This window comes from Vipera ursinii, assembly GCF_947247035.1.
Source record: "Vipera ursinii genome assembly, chromosome: 1".
Taxonomy (NCBI): domain Eukaryota; kingdom Metazoa; phylum Chordata; class Lepidosauria; order Squamata; family Viperidae; genus Vipera; species Vipera ursinii.
This window is the reverse complement of record NC_139512.1, coordinates 2,849,516-2,870,290: the sequence shown is the minus strand read 5'-3', so window position 1 is coordinate 2,870,290 and position 20,775 is coordinate 2,849,516. Positions and strand designations below refer to the sequence as shown.

The 20,775-nt window shown below is 41.3% G+C and overlaps 1 protein-coding gene across 1 annotated transcript in view; it reads right to left on the bottom strand.

The window, feature by feature from the left end:
- The window catches only part of RNF126 (ring finger protein 126), a 35,026-nt gene extending 16,927 nt beyond the window's left edge, over positions 1-18,099 (bottom strand). Inside the window, exons 1-5 of the mRNA XM_083349964.1 lie at positions 17,988-18,099; positions 17,158-17,266; positions 16,803-17,017; positions 6,554-6,612; positions 1,605-1,668 (exon numbers count right to left, since the gene is read on the bottom strand). Coding sequence (XP_083206090.1) covers positions 1,605-1,668; positions 6,554-6,612; positions 16,803-16,877 — 198 coding nt within the window. The 5' untranslated portion in view covers positions 16,878-17,017; positions 17,158-17,266; positions 17,988-18,099. The remainder of the gene's footprint in view (positions 1-1,604; positions 1,669-6,553; positions 6,613-16,802; positions 17,018-17,157; positions 17,267-17,987) is intronic.
- Positions 18,100-20,775: the final 2,676 nt, after the last annotated feature.

Below are 20,775 nucleotides of genomic sequence, written 5' to 3'. Positions count from 1 at the left end.
AACTTCATCTCTAATTTCCCTTTTTACAAAATAAACCACCACATCTCTAGGCAACTTTCTCTGTTTAGCAATCCACGAATTCACACGAAACACTTTGTCCATACCTTGTTTTAATTCAGATGCTGGATGGTTCAATACTCCCTCAAAAGCCTCAGAAACCAGCTGCTTTAAATCTTCCTTAATATTCTCTTTTAGGCCTCTAATTCTCACAGCAAACTGCATCTGGTAAAATTGGTCCAAGCTCTGTTCACTGTCGATTTTGTCTTTTAAATCTTCAATTTCCAATACTTTTGCTTCTAATAAAGCATTCTTTTGAATCAAATCTTGCACTTGATCATCCAGCACCTCCACACATTTAGCAACTTTTTGCACTGAGGACAAAATGTCTACCTTCATTTCTCTAAGTTTCTGTTCCATCCTTTCTTCCATTCTCTGCTCCAATTTCTCCAATTTCTCCTCCATCTGTAGAAATTTAACACCCATTGACTCCAAAATTAACTGGGTATGTTTTTCAAGATCCTTCGATGTCAATACATCAGGAGAATGCAACGCCTGCAGCAATGATTGTTGTTGCACCGGAGAATTTCCAGCACTCCGAAAAGTTCTAGGGGGAGGTTTAGCCGCCATCTTTTACTTACAATTGTGACGCACTTTCACTTTAAGTTTTAAGCAAAGTCCATCAAGCTTGAGAGTAAAATAAAATCTTCTTCATCTCTTCATCTTTCCCTCTTGTACTGCTCTGCCTGCTCTTTCCCTTTCATAGTCTCTCCTTCAAGCAGGGATGGTCGCAGACGCCTGGCTCTGCTCCATAAAGTCCGGAGCAGAGACGCTGGTCAGCTGGGAGCAGCCCAGGCTACGGGGGAGTTCAATCCTTCAGCCGCCCAAGCTCCAAGCTCAGGCGGCCCCGGAGAACTCAACCCCCACCTGGGGGCTCACCCCCTCCTCTTCTCCCGAGGAGGGGGCTTCAGATTCGCCCGAACAGCTGATCGGCGCTGTTTCGGGCGAAAAAACACCAGCTGAGCCGCGGGCAGCCCGGGAAGGCTCCCTCCGTCGCCGCGGAGCCACCGGAAGTCCCACCAGCCTGTCTAATTGTGCTGCAAATCCTGAACCAGAGTTGAAAGAACAAAACTTTTCAATCCACAATGGATGGATGATTCACTATGCCTAGCAGCCTGGCTCCAGGGAACTGAGAACACTTGGCTTGGTCTAATTCAAGTGTTTCCCAATCTTAGCAAGTTTTAAGATGTGTAGACTTCAACTCCCAGAATTCCCCAGCCAGCAGTGCTGGGAACTGAAGTGCACAGACCTCAAAAGTGGAAAAGGCTGAGAAACAGTGGTCTGACTGAAGACGATTGTAGGCACTGCACTGACTTCTCAGCAGACAAAAAGAAAACCATCCATTGACCCTAACAGATGATCTCCATTCCTTTCCCAACTGCAGGGTCTCTCTTAGGACTGGACCCTGGAATCTCTCACCCCTCTCTGAAAGGAAAAGGGGGAAGACATAAAGACCCTGGGTAAAACTTTTGTGGGTTTTCTTAATTGTCTATCAATGTATTTATACCCATTTTACTGAATGGAGATTTTATGCATAAAGAACTCACCTCAAACGGATGTCTGGCCTGGTCACTGGTCGAGGCTGAAGAGTTGGACCCATTTTCAACATTTCTGGAACAAGTTAAGAAGAAGAAAAGGGAAAAAAAAGCAAATTAGCCAAGTAAGATGGAAATTAGAATTCTTGAGAATGCTAGACAAGAACTAAAGTCAGACAACGGAAACTGTACATTTTTAGGTGCCTCTCTCTTTAAAAAAAACAAAAAACAAACCCACCACAATACAGATGAGGTCTTTTTAAAAATAGTCATTTCAATGTGTTTTCTTCTTGTTGTTGTCTGATTGTTCTATTATTTAACTTTTGTTCGTTCAAACTTCCTTTTTTTCATTGCTTATGGTTGTGAACCACCTAGAATAGCCCCGTGACAAGACAGGTGGCAAATAAATTTAATAATAATAATAATAATAATAATAATAATAATAATAATAATAATAATAATAATAATAATAATAATAATAATAGTAACTAACTTGTGTTGGGTTTACAAGAGTGATATAAACAATCTGTAATAGGTCTTACTTTTGGGGAAAAGAAAAATTGCCAATATTTATTTTTCTTTTTCCTTCTACACGTATTTTTTTTAAATCTTCCCATTTCTTCTTCATTCAGTAACCTACCTTCTCTTCAATTTCTTTGCCTTACGATTTCTTCTGCTTTTAAATAGGTGGTGAACCTGTGCAGTGGGACAGGAGGATCAGCAGCACCTAACACTATACTTATAAAAGATAAATGAGGCTGTGCTTTAAATTCCTTTTCAGGGCCCCACACATGCCAAATGTTCCTGGCAGAAAGAGAAATAAGGCTGCTGGATGAATCTTCTCTTCCCTGCTTTATGTATACTGCATGCTGTGTAATCTATTCGGAAGAAAACCCCTTCCTGCAAACAAGGAGATTTACTTTCAGTGACTTCATGATATTATTGTATCTTTTATACGGTGTAAACTGCTCTAGCGTACCTATTTGTGAAGGATACAATAGACCTGCTTTAATTAAATGCATTTAGCTACTGGGAGAGGAAGAAGGAGCAGAAGAGTATCATTTATTTTACTGCAATCTGAAACTAGTAATCCCAGGGGTTTAACCAGGTTAAAACCTGAAACCCTCCCAGCTGGGAGCAGAAGCTAATTTAAATGTCTGCATCCTCCTCCCGTATTCCCTCCTGAAATCCTTTCTGCCACCAACATTAAGACATTTTTACCTCTTCTTCTTTTGTTAGTTTTTTGCCAAACTTGCGGTCAAATTAAGTGTGTGCTTTTAGAGACTTTTGAGGTGGCCTAATACAGGACTGGTCCTAACACGGAACCGGAACAGTTGAATTTAACTTGAATAAATTCATTTTATCTGCTTTTATTTTAACAAGGAAATAAAGCAAAAAAAAAGTAGTAGACAACAAAGGAAATAGTTCTTGATTGAGAGCCTTGATATAAAATTTAACATTGCCAATGAGCACATGGCTGAATGTAGGGCTTGTTAGAATTCGTAACAGCCAAGGGGTTCATCAAAAAGTCAGGAATAGATACAAACCCTTCCATGCAATTCACTCTAAAACTGGGGGAGAACAAAGCATCCTCCTCAGATATAAGGGGGACACCCCCCAAAAAAAAATATATTTCTTGCGATATACAAGAGGATTTTGAAGAGAAGAATTTGCCAACCTTTCTAAGCTGGTGGGCACTGTTGGGAAGTCCTCACCTTCTGGGCTGCCGACAGAAGCAGCTAAAAAATTCTACATAGAATCCTCCTATGTCCTTTTCTTTAGCAAAACCCTGGGGACCAATTTGTGATTTTCTAAGAAAGTCCATGAGGCCCTCAGACATACTTAGAAATAAAGATTGCACTGGAGGATGGTGTTTATCTCTGCAGCACACCTACTTCCCCCTTTTTTTTAACTTTTAGTTTCTATTTTTGATGTAAGAATGGGACACAGTTCCTGACAAGAGATTAAAAGAGGTATCTGAAGGCTTATTATACCTCGGGGAACCACGCTGGAGACCTCCACTCTAACTGAAAAGTCCCAAAGGTGCTTTTCAAAAGAACTGAAGAAGCTTCTTGGGTGAGAAGCGAAAGACTTTCAAGGAGGAAAAAACACAAGAAAGTTCAGTTGCCTTTTGAAAAGCACCTTTGGGACAACCATGACCTAGATCAGGGCTGTCAAACTCAATTTCATTGAGGGCCGCATCAGCATTGCGGTTGCCCTCAAGGGGCCGGGTGGGTGTGGCCAGGGTGGGCGTGGCCTACTGGGTAGGCGTGGCTAAAGTGCATATGGCCTACTGGGTGGGCGTGGCCAGCTCTACATCGTTGGCATCAAGGGTGCCTATGGGGGCCTGGGCAGGAGTGGGACAGATCTGAGGGTCTCTGGCAGGAGGAGGGTCTCTGGGCCAGGGCCAAGGCAGTGGGGGCCGTTCCCTCACTGTTTCCAAGATGGCTTCGCAGGCCACATGAAACCACTTCGCGGGCCGGATCCAGCCCCCGGGCCTTGTGTTTGACATGTCTGACCTAGATGATTGAGAAGCTCCATAGACATCCAGTTGCAAAGCTACCACTAGGGCAGGCTTTATCACCACCACCATTTCTAAAGAGAGGGCATACCTGGAAAGCAGGAGGTTCCAGTGTAAAAAGGTATAAATACAGTCTTGAAAAAAATATGAGCTTAGCCCAAGTATGGGAAAGTGTGAGAAAGAAACTCAAGGTTACTCCACCTTGATTCTCTTTGGTCCAAGAGGGAAGGAAAGGGAAAAAGGCTTTCAAGATTCTACAAGTGTAGCCTATATCAGGAGAGTGTTAGCATTTCTTGTGGAGCCTCTTTCCTGACCTCCTTTACATCAAAGGGCTGATATCAAGGCCAAGTCATTTGTTGCGTTATGGATACAAGTAATCCTTGACATATGAACATAATGGAATTTGCCCATTAAGGCCATATGTCCTGATGGCCGCAAAACAGGTCAGCCATCCTATTTTAGGATATTTTTGCAATAGTCATTAAGTGAACCACCAGAGTCATAAAACAAATGACCACGGTTGTTAAGCAAACCAAAGGTTCGGTATAGGTGCAGTTTTGCTGAAAACCAGAAGTAAGAGTTTGCAGACATAAAATGCAGTCATGTGACACCAGGAGACTCCAAACACCTGCAAATGTGGACATGTTGCTGAGTGAACAAAGTTCGGTCACAGGGTCATTGAGAGGGGCCAATTGTCGGATCTTCGAATCCAGGTCATAAGTCCCCTCTTGGGGATCGGTCATAACTTTGAAAGGTTACTAAGCAACCAGCTGCATTTCAAGGACTACCCATATTAGGATCTAAACTGATCTTGGAAATTTAGCATTGCTCAAGCGTACAACTTGCACCAGATATGAGTCAGCTAATGACGTTTAATCAGCTTGTGTGCCACTCTTTCCTTGAAATATGTGTGGCAGAAACAAACTGAGGAAATACGACTGTATCACGTCCAGGGCTTTTTTTTTTAAATCATAGAACGCACTGGAACAGAGTTCCGGCACCTTTTTTTGACGGATTTTCCAGAGTTGTATTCTTTTTCTATTGTTCCCCTTCCTATCCTCGTTTGTTTTTGAAAATGCTCCGCTGGCGGTACAGTGCGAGCGGGGTCCCCTCCGGCGCTATCTGCCTCCTCTAGGAGGAGCCATGAGGCGCCGGAGCAGAACAGCCAGAGCGTGGCTTGATTGGCTGGGTCGGACCGTGTGGTGTGGAAGCCGATGGTGACGGTAGGAGACACATAGACATGGAGGCCATCTTTCCCTACAGGGTGAGTGAGCCTTTTGCCTTCCCTTACACAAGGTGGGCTGTGAGGTTAAAAAGAGGTGAAGCGAGAGGAAAAAAAGGCAGCAGGCGTGGAAGCTTGCCCGGCAGCGAAACTTTGCTGTTTTAGTTCCTTGGGTAGTTCAAAGGCTGGGATGTCTACGAAAAATCTCTTTTTAGTCTTTTATACTTTATATTCAAACTGCAGAGGGGAAGAATAAGAATAAAGCTAATGTGATTTGGAGGCATTATGATTATTAATAATAATATATATTATGTATTGTTCAGATGTAAAGGTAGACCTACAGTATGAGGTTTAATCAGATCTATTTATTAAATTGGGTTTAACTTACAAGGTAAATTAAAAGTAATCTGTTCACTGACAAAGTTTCAACTTTAATTGGTTTCAAGTCAATATCCATATTAAACTCCAAATGTAATTTTTTCCACCTTGTTTGACTTCTTCTTAAAAATAAGTCAATCTTTTACAAGTAACCAAATTTTCTTTTATTGGGCCAATTTCATTCCACATAGAAAGCTGACATTTCCACTCATTAAACTAAATGGGTACGCCAATGGTAAATGTCCCAAAAGATTAATAAAATGCCTTCTTGTAATTTAAAGCCACACAGTGCATGGTAACATTAATAGCATTAACTTACCTTGAACAAAATCCTAGTCTTTCAGATACACTAAAAATTGAAGGTTTTTTTTTTCAACTACAAAGGTAAACCTTGTAAGGTAGGCAACGCGGATTATATAATGTGTGTGAGTTCCGGCACCATTTTTTTTTTACAAAAAAGCACTGATCACGTCCAACTTCAGACATGGGAGATCATTCATGAAGGCATCTGAGGGAAGTGGGCCAGGAAGAAGGGGACAAAAGTGCTGAGAAATGAGCAGTTTTTCCTTCCTGGCCCCTGGCCAAGGATGACGGAAACAGTTATTCTAAGGAAAAGAAGATTTTGGCTAAGGACCTTCATCAGCTTTGCATATCTTCTAGTTATGGGGAGTTTTCAGTACAAAGAAACCAAGCTTCTTATCCACCAGTCACACTGATCTATATGTGGATCCACCCCCTCACATGCAGACAGAAAATAGTTCTTGGGAAATCTTGTCAACGCCTGACTCATAGCTACCCCACATACGCATTTATTTCAAAAATAAAAAAAAGGCTTGTTACCTTGGTTCTTCGGGCAGCTCTTCAATAAAACCAGATTCGCACCTTGGGCAAATGTAATCCTACAGGAGGAAATGTTGTGTGAGAATGCTTTACATTCAAAAATCCAGCAAGGAGTAAAAGATGGAGACCGCCAGGATGTCTCTGGCAAGAGCATCAGTCAATCACTGTCCAGACTTCAATGTTCCAAAATTCAACAGGCCCAGCCTTGCCTCCATTGGCAGCTAACCTTTGATGAATTAGAATCACTTGCAGCAGTGTTTCTCAACCGTAGCCATTTAAAGATGAATGGACTTTCAACTCCCAAAATTCCCCAGCCAGCAAGGTTGAGAAACACTTACAGATTTCCTACCACTTCGCTCTGGCATAGTAGTAGTGATATACGTTTTTTGCATATTTAAAAAGTTAGCAAACAAGAGCCCTCTAAACTAAAAGTGGTTCTATTTTCTAAGATACACAAGATGAGGTTCCCATAGTGCAGGGGTAGGCAACCTTGGCTCTTTTATGGCTCGTGAACTTCAGCTCCCAGAATTCCTGAGCCAGCATGGCTCAGCTTGGAAACCTCTCCCTTTCCCCTCAGCATGGCTGGCTCAGGAATTCTGGGAGTTGAAGTCCACGAGTCATAAAAGAGCGAAGGTTGCCTACCACTGCCACAGTGGATACTTGTCTCACATGCAAAATTATATTCCCAAGGAAAAAGAGAAGCAAAGCTGAATTCAAGTACAAGTAGTCCTCGACTTACAACTGTTCCTTTCGTGACCATTCAAAGCTACAGTGGCACTAAAAAAAAGTGACATGATCATTTTTCACACTCACAACCATTGCAGCATCCCCAGGGTCATGCAATCAAAATTCAGATGCTTGGCAACTGACGCTTATTTATGATGGTTGCAGTGTGGGGGGGGGGGGAAGAGAGGAGGAAATATGTGATCACCTTTTGTGACCTTCTGACAAGCAAAGCCAAGGGGGAAGCCAGATTCCTTTAACAACTGTGGCAAGACAGGTCGTAAAACTGGGAAAAACTCACGTAACAACTATCTCATTCAGCAACAGAAATTTTGGGCTCAATTGTGGCCGTGAGTCGAGAACTACTTGTATCACCTAAAAATAATTACATGTGAAGGAGGAAGCACTTGGTCTGGCTTAAGGTGATCAAACATTTTTTTTCTGAATACAGAGTGAAAGGATGGTTTGCTCTCTTTCGTTAAAGGCTGGGAGAGGAACTTCCTTGGCCAAGCTGCATGCTTGCCTTGCAACAGCAGGCTGCCATTCTGAAGAACTCTGATTTATCAGAACAAGCTGCCTGCCAGAACCTTCCTGAGTTTATGGGCACATCTGAACTTGCAGGAATGCATTGTGGGCATTCCTACAAAATGGCTACCGGGGAGACAGTGTATTCACAAAATGGCAGCCATTACTGGGAAACCGCTTCTGGACTTTGTGCTCAAAACAGCGAAAAATGAACCCTCAACGTTGGGTTTAGCTGATTAATATAGTTAGCTGATATAGAAATAGCTAGTACTTATTAAGCTGGTGAAGTAAAAAAGTTGATTTTATTCTGTACTTTATTGCGCTGAAAAAAGTTGGAGTTTTTTCTTTTTCTTTTCCCATGTACATACACCTTCCTTCCCCTTTTCTTTCCCTTCTCCACTTTCTATTATCTGTATCGTCTTCTGCATTTTACATAATTTTAATAAAATTCTTGAAACCCCTCCCCCAAATGCTAGCTATTGGGGACAGAAGGGTGGACTTGGCAAAATATTCCATCACACCTTCTCTAGCTGACCCACCATAGAATGCTCTCTACTATTATCCTCGGTGGCATGTCCTATTTTTTTAATGAAATAAAATTATTCTTGAAAGATATAAGTCAGATGTGGTTAAAAACTAGGCATGCACCTAGGGAGATGCAGCAGGCTGCAGAACCAGCACCCACCGCCAATCTGCACCTGGTTGCCTATGGTCACCAGCAAATATGGTTTAATTACTCCACAAAATGAATGCTATGGGAAACGCTTTCTGGGCCTTTTGCTAAAAACGGTAAAAATGAACTGGTGATTGATGGATCTGATGATTGGAAAGGGAAAAATATGGGGAGGAGGGAATCACCTGGTTAACTGTAAAGGCGGAGGATAGATGATAAATTTATTTCCTGTTTCTTATTCACCACTTTCCTGTATTCTTTTTTTACTTAAATTCATAATATTTTTTCTATTACGTAAAATTCCTGAATAGAAAGTATTTTTTGTAAAAAGAATATTAGGTAAAACGGGCTTGGAATTTGCAGCCTCCAAAGAAGCCAGGATTTGTAAACTAAACACTAACCTTAATTTACAATCCCTCAGACATCTTGGCTGAGATAAAATAATCAGCTTCCTTTCCCTCACTAGCTTACGTTACCATCATCCTCTGGCAGAAAAAGTGGGCTGCAAGTAACCAGCACTCCATTCTTTTCTGATAAGTCAGTTCCCCTTAGAACTCAACTTCCTGTTGTATCCAAATGTGACAATATCACCACTATTCATAGTAACCCAGGACTCATTCATTCATTCATTTCATTTCATTTCATTTATTTGATTTCTATACCGCCCTTCTCCCTAGGGACTCAGGGCGGTTCACAGGGCATATATAAATAGCTATACAAAAATTAAAAGAGAATTAAACCATGCCCAATTAAAATACAATAATAGAATAATAAAAAACCAATTAAAAAACCCATATTCCCCATCAGGCCAGACCAGCTAACTCAAACAAGTGGGTCTTCAACCCGCGATGGAAGGATCGGAGGTCCGATGCCATCCGGAGCTCAACCGGCAGTTGGTTCCATAATGCCGGAGCACCCACAGAGAAGGCCCTCCCCCTGGGGGTCATTCTTATCCTGCCTTTGGAATAAGCATGCATAGTGCTTGGCTGTTTGATTTCTTTAACTAAGGCACTGATTTACTTTTCGTGTGCAAAATAAAGTTGCTCTCCAAAGACATGTAGCTATGTGTACTTTGCCCACTTGGGATTGAACTTCCCAGCTGACTAAACTCCATGTAATGGTCTATGACGATTCTCAGTCATCCAGATCACGGTTTTCCCAAAGGTGCTTTTTTTCCAAGAGGCAACTGGACTTTGTTTTTCTTTGAAAACGTTTCGCTTCTCACCCAAGAAGCTTCTTCAGTTCTGAGCTGAAGAAGCTTCTTGGATAAGAAGTGAAGCGTCTTCAAAGAAAAACAAGAAAGTCCAGTTGCCTCTTGAAAAAAAAGCACCTTCGGGACCTCCGCGTAATGCTGCTCTTTCCACAACATCTAGGACAGACTTTTTTTCTCCTGGGAGCTCTCCAGACAAATGGACCTCAACTCCCAGAATTCTTAGCAGCCCTCATGCATTTGAAGGGCACCATCTTGGAGAAGGGTGTTCCCAGGTGATCATGAACCAGGAGAGCTCTCCGAGCAGACAAAATGCAAGTTAGGGCTTGCATTCTCAGTGTTTTATATTTATAATAATGAGAAGGCAGGTTAATAATGACAACTAAAAAAAAAAGTAAAGTGCTAAGTCTTTACCAACATTCTTCAAGTCTGACGTAGCTAAGGTTTGGCTCGGTGGCGACAGAATGCTTAAGAGGTTACCAGGAACCACAGGACGGTGAGGGATTTAAGGGGAGAAGGTAACCAACCAGCTCCAGCAAAGCAGACTTTGGGCCCACAGCCATCACTGTGACACAAAGTCTGTGACTAGTCAGGATTACACCAATAAGTGGACAGGGTGTGAAAGTGGTAAGCTGCTTGGCTACAATTAAGAACCAAACTCTAAAAAGGGCGGTGAGAGCAGCAGAACGCCGGTCTGCTTGGGGAAACTAGTTTGCCCAGACTGAACACAAGGTTTCCTTAATGAATAGATGATGATGATGATGATGATGATGATGATGATGATGATGATGATGATGATGGCAATATTTGCAAGATTCACTCAGTGTGCTGAGGTACAGTCTGCATTAACCACAGTTTGCTTACACAAGTCCTAATAGTCTTTATTCGAGATAAATTATAAAACATGGTTTAAAACCCACAAATCTGATTCAGACAAGACACTTGACTAAAACAAAGCAAGGTGTGTTATAATTTAGCACAATGTGCGAAATCAGCTTGTGGCGGGTTTTATATAGTGCTAAATCATGATTTATTTAACTATGGTTACCACATAAAACATTTTATGGAAAAGTGACCTGTGAGAAACCCAATCACTAAGTGGGCAGATAGGTGAATGCACGAGGCAAACTGTACTATACCTGTTCCTACATCATGACCTACAACTGGCTGAGTTTTAGCAATATGTTAATCCAACCTAAGCAAAGTATATCACTGACCTAAGCTTTTTAAACATTTTACATTCACAACAAAATATAAGCCATTTTGTACTTTGCCTACTTAGCATGACATTTTGTGCAGGATGACAATATGGGTTATTTGTTTTTCGGTTAGTGTCTTACATTAATCCATTCAAGTAAGAACCCAAGGTTTATAAACCACAAGCAACAGATTTAAACATGTTAAATAAAAATCTAGCAAATAATGAAATGGTTTAGCTTTAGAGTGCAAGACTCAAACTGGATTCCTACACCACTGTCTGCAATTGGCTGAGTTTGAACAACACATTAATCCAAGCTAAGCAAACATCAAGCATAGCGCAAAGTGTGAATCCACTTGTACACTGAATGAATGGGTAATATGGGTGGCATGCTGGGTTAATTTTCAATGTAACCTGTTAGATTATAGTCTGAAGATGCTTCAGTTTAGATTCCTGCACTAAATTGCAGATTTTGTTCAAGAGTCCAGTGATCCTTTTCAGCTCTCAAATTCTATGGTTCACACTGCAGTTTGCAAACCACCATATGACTTAACATGCTTTATTAATCAGGTCATGGACTCAGGTACATACAGCCTGGCTGATATTCTCAGGTATCAAAGGTTTGTGTTAGTCATATTTTCGGTACCTGCTGAAGCTAAGCTGATGTCCTTGGAAGAAAAATGAACAAGTTATTCTCTACATCTTGGTTCTCCCCTCCCCTTTTAAAAGATGTGATATTTAGGAGGAGTCGTTTAAGGACAGAGTGCTTGTCCTTAACCTAGTATTTCATGCCCCTGGTAGCTTTAAGATGAGTGGACTTCAACTCCCAGAATTCCTCAGCCAGCCATGCTAGCTAGGAAATTCTGGAAATTGAAGTCCATACATCTTAAAGTGGCCAAGATTTAAAAAATAAAAATAAAAAAAAACAAATGCCAGTCCTTCACCCAAGACATCAATTGCTGCCTCAAGATATGCTGATAGCTATCACTTAATGTGGTTTCAAAAATTATGAGGAATGCCGGGAAGTAGAAAATAGCTTATAACAGCTATATGCAAATTCAAGTTCAAGATACAGTTAGCTTCCAGACCGCAAGTGTCGGATACAACAGTAGAAGTAGACTAGTGTCCTAAAACATATAAGTTGGCTGTCTGAAAGCATCTAACTGACCAAAGTGAAAGTAGAGTGAACCACTGATCCCGTACAAGTCATAATTTTGTATTCCATGCAACACTGAACTATTAGTTGCAGCTTCAAGTCTTTTGGTTCCAAACACCTTGTTGGGCAAAGTGCCTTCCTAAGAGAAATCCCAAGGCTGGCTCCGCTACATGAAAATTCATCCTTAACACTTCTACCAAGGCCTCTGTCTCTGAAGACAATCTGGATGAGCTGCGGGTGCCTTTATCTAACTTTTCCCAATATGCAATCTGCTTGGTTGGGCACACTGATCATTGTTTGCTTAACTTATTTCATAAACTGTAGCTGGCTGGGTATACACATGCTAACTGATAGCCTATCATTACAAACCTTAATAGCAGAGTTTACATGGCACACTAAGCTGAAACTAAGTAAACTACATCAAGGTTGCCACAATGCATGAATCCAGCCAATGTGAGTTGCAATCCAACATTTACAGATAAGTATGTTGGGGGGGGGACCTAATAAATTTGGACTCATTCAATTAATCATAGTAAAAACAAAATAATGGTCTGTATAGCACAAGGGTCTTCAAACTTGGCCCTTTTATGACTTGTGGACTTCCAACTCCCAGAATTCCTCAACTGGTTAAAGAATTCTGGGAACTGAAGTCCACAAGTCATAAAAGGGCCAGGTTTGAAGACCCCTGGTATAGCATATGTAAATCTTATTGGCATGAGGGGTACTATGGGCTCTCTGAGCTTGGTTGTTTCCTTGCAGATATCATTACCCAAATTAGGTAACATCATCCAGGGTGGTAGGGAGTGGAGTTTATATTCTAGTCGCTTGCCCTGTCAGTGTTGGGTGGGACTGGTCTTAGTAGTTCTTTGATTGGGCTGTTTATTGTTAGCTTGATTGGGGTATAGTTTACTTCCTGATTGTTGTTCTGATGTTAATGTTGGTGTGAATCTCTGTTCATCTGGGTGTTGACTGCAGGTAGGGACACCTCCCACCAACAATCAACATGCAAATAAGCAGAGATTAACCGCAGAGATTAACCGCAGATTCTAGACACCCAACAAGCAGAGACTGTGCTTTCATTCTCATATTTTAAAAAAATGTTTCTTAATTGGCTTTCAAGGCCACTATCTTCCCAAGGTGTCTTACAAAACTTCAATACATATATATTTTAGTGCAGGAGTCTTCAAATCTGGCCCTACTCCCAGAATTCCTCACCCAGCTGTTTTAGTGTAACCAACTCATAACTTGCAACTAACCAATCAGTTACATTCTTAACAGAAAATACACAGGAACAGATTCAATGAAAACCTGCTAGAGAAGTAACACAATCATTTTCATCACCAGCTTGGGGAAAATATAAGACTTTAAAATCTTTCCAAACCAATGACATGCAGAGACCTTAGAATATTTTGGGAGTGTCCTGTTCCACAAAGTATCACCAGGAATGCCATCTCTTTTTCTCGTGAACATTTCTACCTAAGAACTGTCAATACTGAAAATTACTACCTTGGTTCTGGATCTGTTTTTATCTCCATTGCAACTTCTCACAGGCAGTTAGGTGGCAGCACCCGAGTAAAAAAATCCACTGTGTGGGATCAGATATTGGATTAGTATTTGAAAGGGAGACTACCAGAAGTCCCAAACTGCAAACATCCTGGAAGGAGGCAACAATACATTTCTGCACTGTTGACAAAGACACCACCCTGGTGTTGAGTTTGACTCAAAGGAGAAGATATCTATACCTATCTTCCCTTGCAATTAAGCTCCAGCCTGGCAGTTATCCTTCCCACTCAGCCTCCCGCTGCTGTTCTGCTTGCACCATTTCCACTCACAAATTCCTCTGACTCAGTTGGACCACAAGCTTAGGAACAGCTGCTGCCTTTGGTAGTGAAGATAGAACGCAGGGCCAAAGTCTATCTCTGAATGTTAAAACATTTGGGAAGAGAGAACATTTATAAAAAAATAATAATCTCTGATCTCTACAAAAGCGTCTGGCTGAAGCTAAATTAAAGGAAACAAAACTAATTTTTAGCACTATTGTTCTAAGGCTAAGTCAGTGTTTCTCAATGTTGGCAACTTTAAGATACCCGGACTTCAGTTCCCAGAATTCTCCAGTCAGCATAGGGAGTTGAAATGCATGCATTTTAAAGTTGCTAAGCTTGATAAACACTGTTCTAAGCAACAGAAGCACAGATGTAGCTTGAGTTCATCCACAACACCTGACTATCAAAGTATTTCATGCTAATTTTCTAGTCATAAACTTTACACCAGCCATCTCCATAGGACAGGGGTCTTCAAACTCGGCCCTTTTATGACTTGTGGACTTCAACTCCCAGAATTCCTCAGCCAGGAGGAATTCTGGGAATTGAAGTCCACAAGTCATAAAAGGGCCGAGTTTGAAGACCCCTGCCATAGGATGTTCTCCAGGCATTCGTAATTACAACTTCCAGAATTCCCTGACTGAAGGAATAATGCTGGAAATCAGTGTCACTCTACATGCCACACTGAGGCATGAAGCAGAAGATTGAGCACACATTATACTGCCCCATAACATGGGTTCCTTGGTTCAAATTTGGAGCAGCATATGATGGAACTTTAATCTGATCTAGAAGTCCTCTGCATATTCTTAGGAAGGACCAGGTCTTTTTATTAACAAGTAAGTGGGATAAACTAAACTGAGCCTGCTTGTTCAATAGCCTGTATATACATTCTTATATGCATGTATAAGAGCGAGCTGTAACGTTTCATGTCTGGGTTTTTGACCTCCCACTGGAATCAAGGGTTGAGCTAGATGGGCTTACCTTGCTCTGATCTACCATGGCTCTTCTTGCACTCAGATACATCCTTATGGAAGTCGAGTCCATCCACAGCCATTAGCCAACAGGCTTTTAAAAGGAAAAGGAGAGGACCACTTACCATGAAAGCTAAAGGTGGATTCAGCCTCAAATGCTGAACGTTTTAAAAAAAACCATCCTGGATAATAGGTGTAACTGAGACAACAAGCAAGAAGCCATGTTGACTGAAACCAAGATAAGCATCCTGCTTCCCACCATGGACATACAAATGCCCTAAAGCAGGCATGTCAAACTCATGATGTCATGTGACATCACATGACATATCATGACTTTTTGCAGTTTCGGCATCCAGCCCACGGACCGACAGTTTGACATGCCTGCCCTAAAGGAAGTCCATAAAATAGACCAGAAGGCAACCCTTATTCTCCATTATTTTATCCCCTCAGCAGCAAACCAGAGGTTACTTCCTCTGAAAACTACAATGCAAATGATAAGCAAGGTTGAATGGTTGAAGGGTGTTATAATACACGAAAAGCACTGAAACATCAAACAAGATGGCATTTAGGTAGCCAAGTAATTCAAGCCCCTTCTCAATACTTTCAATGAAAATTAGACCGTGCTTCTGTAGCCCATGAATTTCACTGCCACAAAGTTTTATTATTTATAGGTTCTTGGTAAAAATATGCTTCTAATTTCAACCTGCTTATCTCAATCCTGCTCTCTGGAATGACAATCTAAGTCTTGCATAACACTTTATTTCCAAACCCATCACTATCTTGATTACCTTTAATTCCATCTATGGCTTTCTTAAAAGATGGAATTCCACATGAATCTTAACACAGAAATAAAACGAAATTATTGACTATGGTCAATCAACTCAACTTAGCTAAAATAATTACACGCTCCAATGACCCATTTTCCAAAATTCTCATCAGTTTTCCTATTTTTAAACAGTAACACTTTTGGGATAAAAGCTACTGTACCTGCTTTTTGCAAAGTGATATGTACAACGACATTCTAGAGAAGTAATTGTGTTAACCTTCTGCAACCAACAAAGCATCTCATGCTTCTTAAAGTATCCGATTAATTATATACTATTGTGATGAAGCAGACAATACATACAACAACCCTGAACATACATGGATATAATATGTAAGAATATAATTAAACTTTTTATTCATCCTGACTGACTATATTTAATTAGCAGGGCATTAGACTATTGGGTTGTGTTCAATTTGTGATACATTAAGACACAACATTTTCCTATATACGTAAAAAGGTTGTCTTAGTTGCCCCACCTTTCGTTATGCTCTAGGATTTTTTCCCCCCTTTTGATACTGATGAATTTCTTAGTGGGAAGCTGGACCCAGCTCTCCTGCAGCAGCCCTCGCAGCAGTTTGGTTCTGAGAGATACCATTTTTATGAAATAAATGTCAACAGACGAGTCTCATAGCCCAAAATCCCCTGAATACGCAGCGGCAGCTCGAGCCAAGTATCTGGAGGCCTACAGACTCATCACTTCTGTTTTAACAGTGTATCAAAAGTGAAACCAGTCTCCCCCAGCCTGGCATGTTTCACATGTGCTGGATTCAAAGGCCCATTATTCCCACCAAGCAGCAGGAACAGGGGAGAGGAAGTGCATACTACCAGGGAAAAATCTGGAAAGGCAGAGACACCCAACTCCCACTTTCAGTGGATCCTCCACGCACACGGCTAGTCTACCTTAGGTTACCAAATGGGGAAATTAAAGCGGAATGAAAATCAAAAGGATTAAATCACCCTTCGGCGACCTGACGCTCTCCATATGTTTCAAAACTACAGTTCCCATCACTCTCAGCCATCAGGCTAACGGCCATGCTGGATGGGGACGGTGGGAATCGCAGTCCCACCTTACCGGGAGAACATAAAGTTGAAGACGAATCAGCTCCGGTATTACCATCACCCCCGACCCTTCCTTTCCCCTCCTCACCGGTAAGCGCGGCGCGATCTCGGCCGAGCAGCAGTGGCAAAAATACCGTCCCGGCTGCGGGGAAGCCTCCGCCATCTTGCTTCCTCCTTTTCCTCTTTCCTCCCCCCCCCCTTACAGGGGGGCGTAAGACCGCCACACGCTGCGTCAAATTACGTCAAGACGCTTGGTAACGCCAATGTCCTACGGCGGCTGTGCAGGTTCAAGAAGGCTCACCTCTAAGCAAAAGAGGAGGGGCGGGAAGTCAGAGACCATGGATTTTAAGTTTCTAGTCCTAGACCGACACTTTCCGCCGGAAAAAGGCTGAGAGGAGGCGGACTTGGGAGAGGACGCTCGGTGGGTGTTCCAAGATGGTGACCTATACAGACCGCTGGGCAAAGAGTCTTGCGTGCGATTCAGATCCGGGTGCTTGCTTTTAAAGCCACGTGACTTCTTCCTTCTTTTCTGGGTCTCGGCGTTCTCACGACCTGCGGAGTTAAAATGCGTTAGGTAGCAGGCAGGTTGACGATTTACGGCAGGGGTCTTCAAACTCAGACCTTTTATGACTCATGGACTTCAACTCCCAGAATTCCTCAGCCAATGTGTCTGGCTGAGGAATTCTGGGAGTTGAAGTCCATGAGTCATAAAAGGGCCGAGTTTGAAGACCCCTGATTTACGGTTTAAGACGACTCCGGTTTTTTTTCTTCTTCTCTGGACTTTTTACAGCCCCCCCCCCCGCGAAAGGGAGTCTACGGGCTGATAGAAAACTTCGTTAAGCTTTTCTCTCTTTTTTTTAGCCACCGAATAGCGTTTTTGCAGAACACTCTTGATTAGGGGTCTTCAAACTTGGCCCTTTTATGACTTGTGGACTTCAATTCCCAGAATTCTGGGAGTTGAAGTCCACAAGTCATAAAAGGGGCAAGTTTGAAGACCCCTGCTCTTGATCTTTAATTGACTTGGTTTAACAGGGCGTGCAGATTTGATCTGCGTCTCTACTGAAGTGCAAGCCAGAAAAATAGACTCGTATGAAAACGGTGAAGAAATGTCATTAGTTGAAACTTGAGTTTGTGGACGTCATTTAAACAAACACTAGGGGGCGCTTGCTTTCTACTGATGTATATTTGCATTCTGCATAACTATATTTTTCCATAATGTAACAATATACCAGAGTAGTTAGCCATTGATGCACATATGTGCAGTCAGTATTACCACAGAACTTTTCTCCGTGTATCTCAAGACTGCTTAGCTTTCATCAGGATTGTGTTGTCTCAAGGGCAGAAAATCTCAAAGTTTCAATTTCTGCTTATACAGGTAATCTTCATGATCACAATTGGAGCCAGAATTTCGTTGCTAAACGAGGCAGTTAAATGATTCAATCCTGAATGTACGAGTTTTGCCACAATTAAAACAAATCACTGTAGCTGTTAAGGGAATTGTGTTGTCTTTTAACTGAATTCAGCTTCCTCTATTGACTGACTGAAGCTGCCTGGGAAGGTCGCAAATGGAAATTGCATGACCCCAGGAGGCTGAAATTGTTGAAAATTTTGATCATGTGAAGTGTTAAGACTGGTTACTGGTCACTTTTTTCAATGCTGTTGTAACTTCAGCCGCTAAACAATGGCTGTAAGTCAAGGATTACGGACTACCTATTTTTATTTCAAAGGAATATGGAGGGTATTCTTTTGGGACATTTAGGATGCTGCCAGATAGAGCAGATGATGACTAGCCAAGTTATTTCAATTTTATGGCATGGTTTGTTGTGCAGTGACAATCTATTGTGGTTTCATCAGCAAACTATGGCCGAATACAGTGCCTACCACCCAGCCAATACTAGCAAGTCATTTGCATCTGATTCTAGGCTTTCCTATCCTGTTTCTAAATTACCTCAATAAATTTAACATAATTTCTGAATCTGGAGATACTTCATCATGATTACTGATAGATTTCTCTCACAATCTAGGCTGCTTCTATGTATGTATTTTATGTCTTTTGGTCAGTCTTGACTCCTGACAACTACACAAACAATGTGGTGTTGGGGGCTTTTTCTCTCCTTTTGACAGTATCTTTCAGAAGTGGCTTGCCACTGGCTCCTTCCTAGGAAAAAGAGGGTGTCCAAAGTCACCCAACTGGCTTCTGTGCCGAAAGCAACATTAGAACTCATTCTCCTTTCTTCAAGCCCACAATGCCTTTAATCATTTCGCCAAACTGGTTCTCATTTTTACAGTATCCTATAACACAAAAGTTATGGTAAGTGGTTTTGAATTGTGGTAGCTAAATAAAGAGACTCACACAAAAGGTTTAGACTGGGGGGAGGGGAAGCAATCTGTTACAGCAGCTAGAGTTTCTTGTTGCTAAATTTGTATTCTGCTGTTCTGTAAAAATAACATGCTGAGCAACTAATGCTATAGTAGGTAAAAACAGGATTAGAAACATTAATAACAATTAAAAATAATCAGTGAAGCAGCTTTACTGTAACTCGCCAATTAAAATCTATTTCAGTAATATCATCTTAAAGCCTATGGGCTTGCCTGAATAAAAACATGTTTACCTGTCAATGGAAGGACAAACAAAGCTAGCCTTCTGTGGGTTAACCCAGAGGCAGTGTAGATAATAGACTGCATATTGATGAAAAGTAGATTGCAGTAGGTAGGATGTGCAAAAGCATAGCAAAATGCATTTGAGATTTTAGATGGAAAGAAGAAACTATCCAGACTCGTTGGATGCATTCACCCATTACATTAAATCAGAATGGTGGTGGTAAGTGAAACCAATTACTGTACATAACCACTATGGCTGTATTATGGTTCCCAATCTTATGACTTGGTTAATGAACTGTGGTTAAAACACAGGACAGTATGGATATTACTCAATGATATGTCATCTCTTAAAGAGTACCAGTCAAACGAGCAAATGAACATCTTTATTAAGATGGAAGAAATTTTTTAGAAATGTGCAGGTTTCATAAAGTCTCCCTTTAGTTTTATTTTTAAAGAAAAGTTTATCTGAACTACTCACCCTTCCCCCACCCCATTATTTTTCAAAAAAGTCAAGTTATTAACATGATCAAAACAAAGGTAGACCTAAGAAAACCCAAAATCCATGGTTAGACGATATTTTACTCAAAGAAGGGTGTAGAACCATCTGAAAATTTTCCAGAATTTTTCCTCAGGCTAAGTAGAAAAACACTAAAAGTTGCTTAAGCCAGGGATCCCGCTGCAGCTTGTTCGGAACCGGGTCACAGAAGCGGCGGGCGAACACATGCAGCTCCACCTGTGTGAGCAGCTCACACACATAGCTCCGTTAGAGCTGCACCCACATGCGTGCTCACCCACGTAACCATTTCCCGCCCCCAGTCCACAAAGCTGGAAAGGCTGGGGATTGGTGGCTTAAGCTGAAATAAAGATGTCTGCTTCAAGACTGCCTCTACCAGCCTTCATTCATGCCTATTTTTAGATAATCCATATTTTCAATTTTTTTACACAGCATGATACAGTGCTGTTGTCACTATAGAGAACTACTGTGTATTTCCATTTCTCACATAACAGAGGCCATTACCAAACCTGTTCCCTTTGCTAATTAAACTTTTCTTACTATGGATAATATTGAAGATGTCTATAGTCATTTCACAGTGTACGTCCCACATTATTTTGCAGAGGGATCTGAATCCAAGTGCTTTATTATTTTATATATTCAAAATAATTTGAGGAGTAATAGTGATTCAAATTTGGAATTTAAATATCAGAACCTTCCAATAAATTTGGCAACATGTGAGGTGAAGAGCCTTTTTTCCTGTGAATCAATGAATATTGCTAAACCAAGGTTGAAAGATGTAACTCAGCTTTCTGCTTCTACTTTGCAGCCTTCTCAGCAGTCCAAAAAGGTAAGTCAGTATTAATATCCCTGTATGGCAGATGGGAGAGCTTAAGAACATAAGAAGGTACATTATGACAGGCCAGATTATTTATCCATTTAGCATCCTGTGAGCAAAAGTAATTAG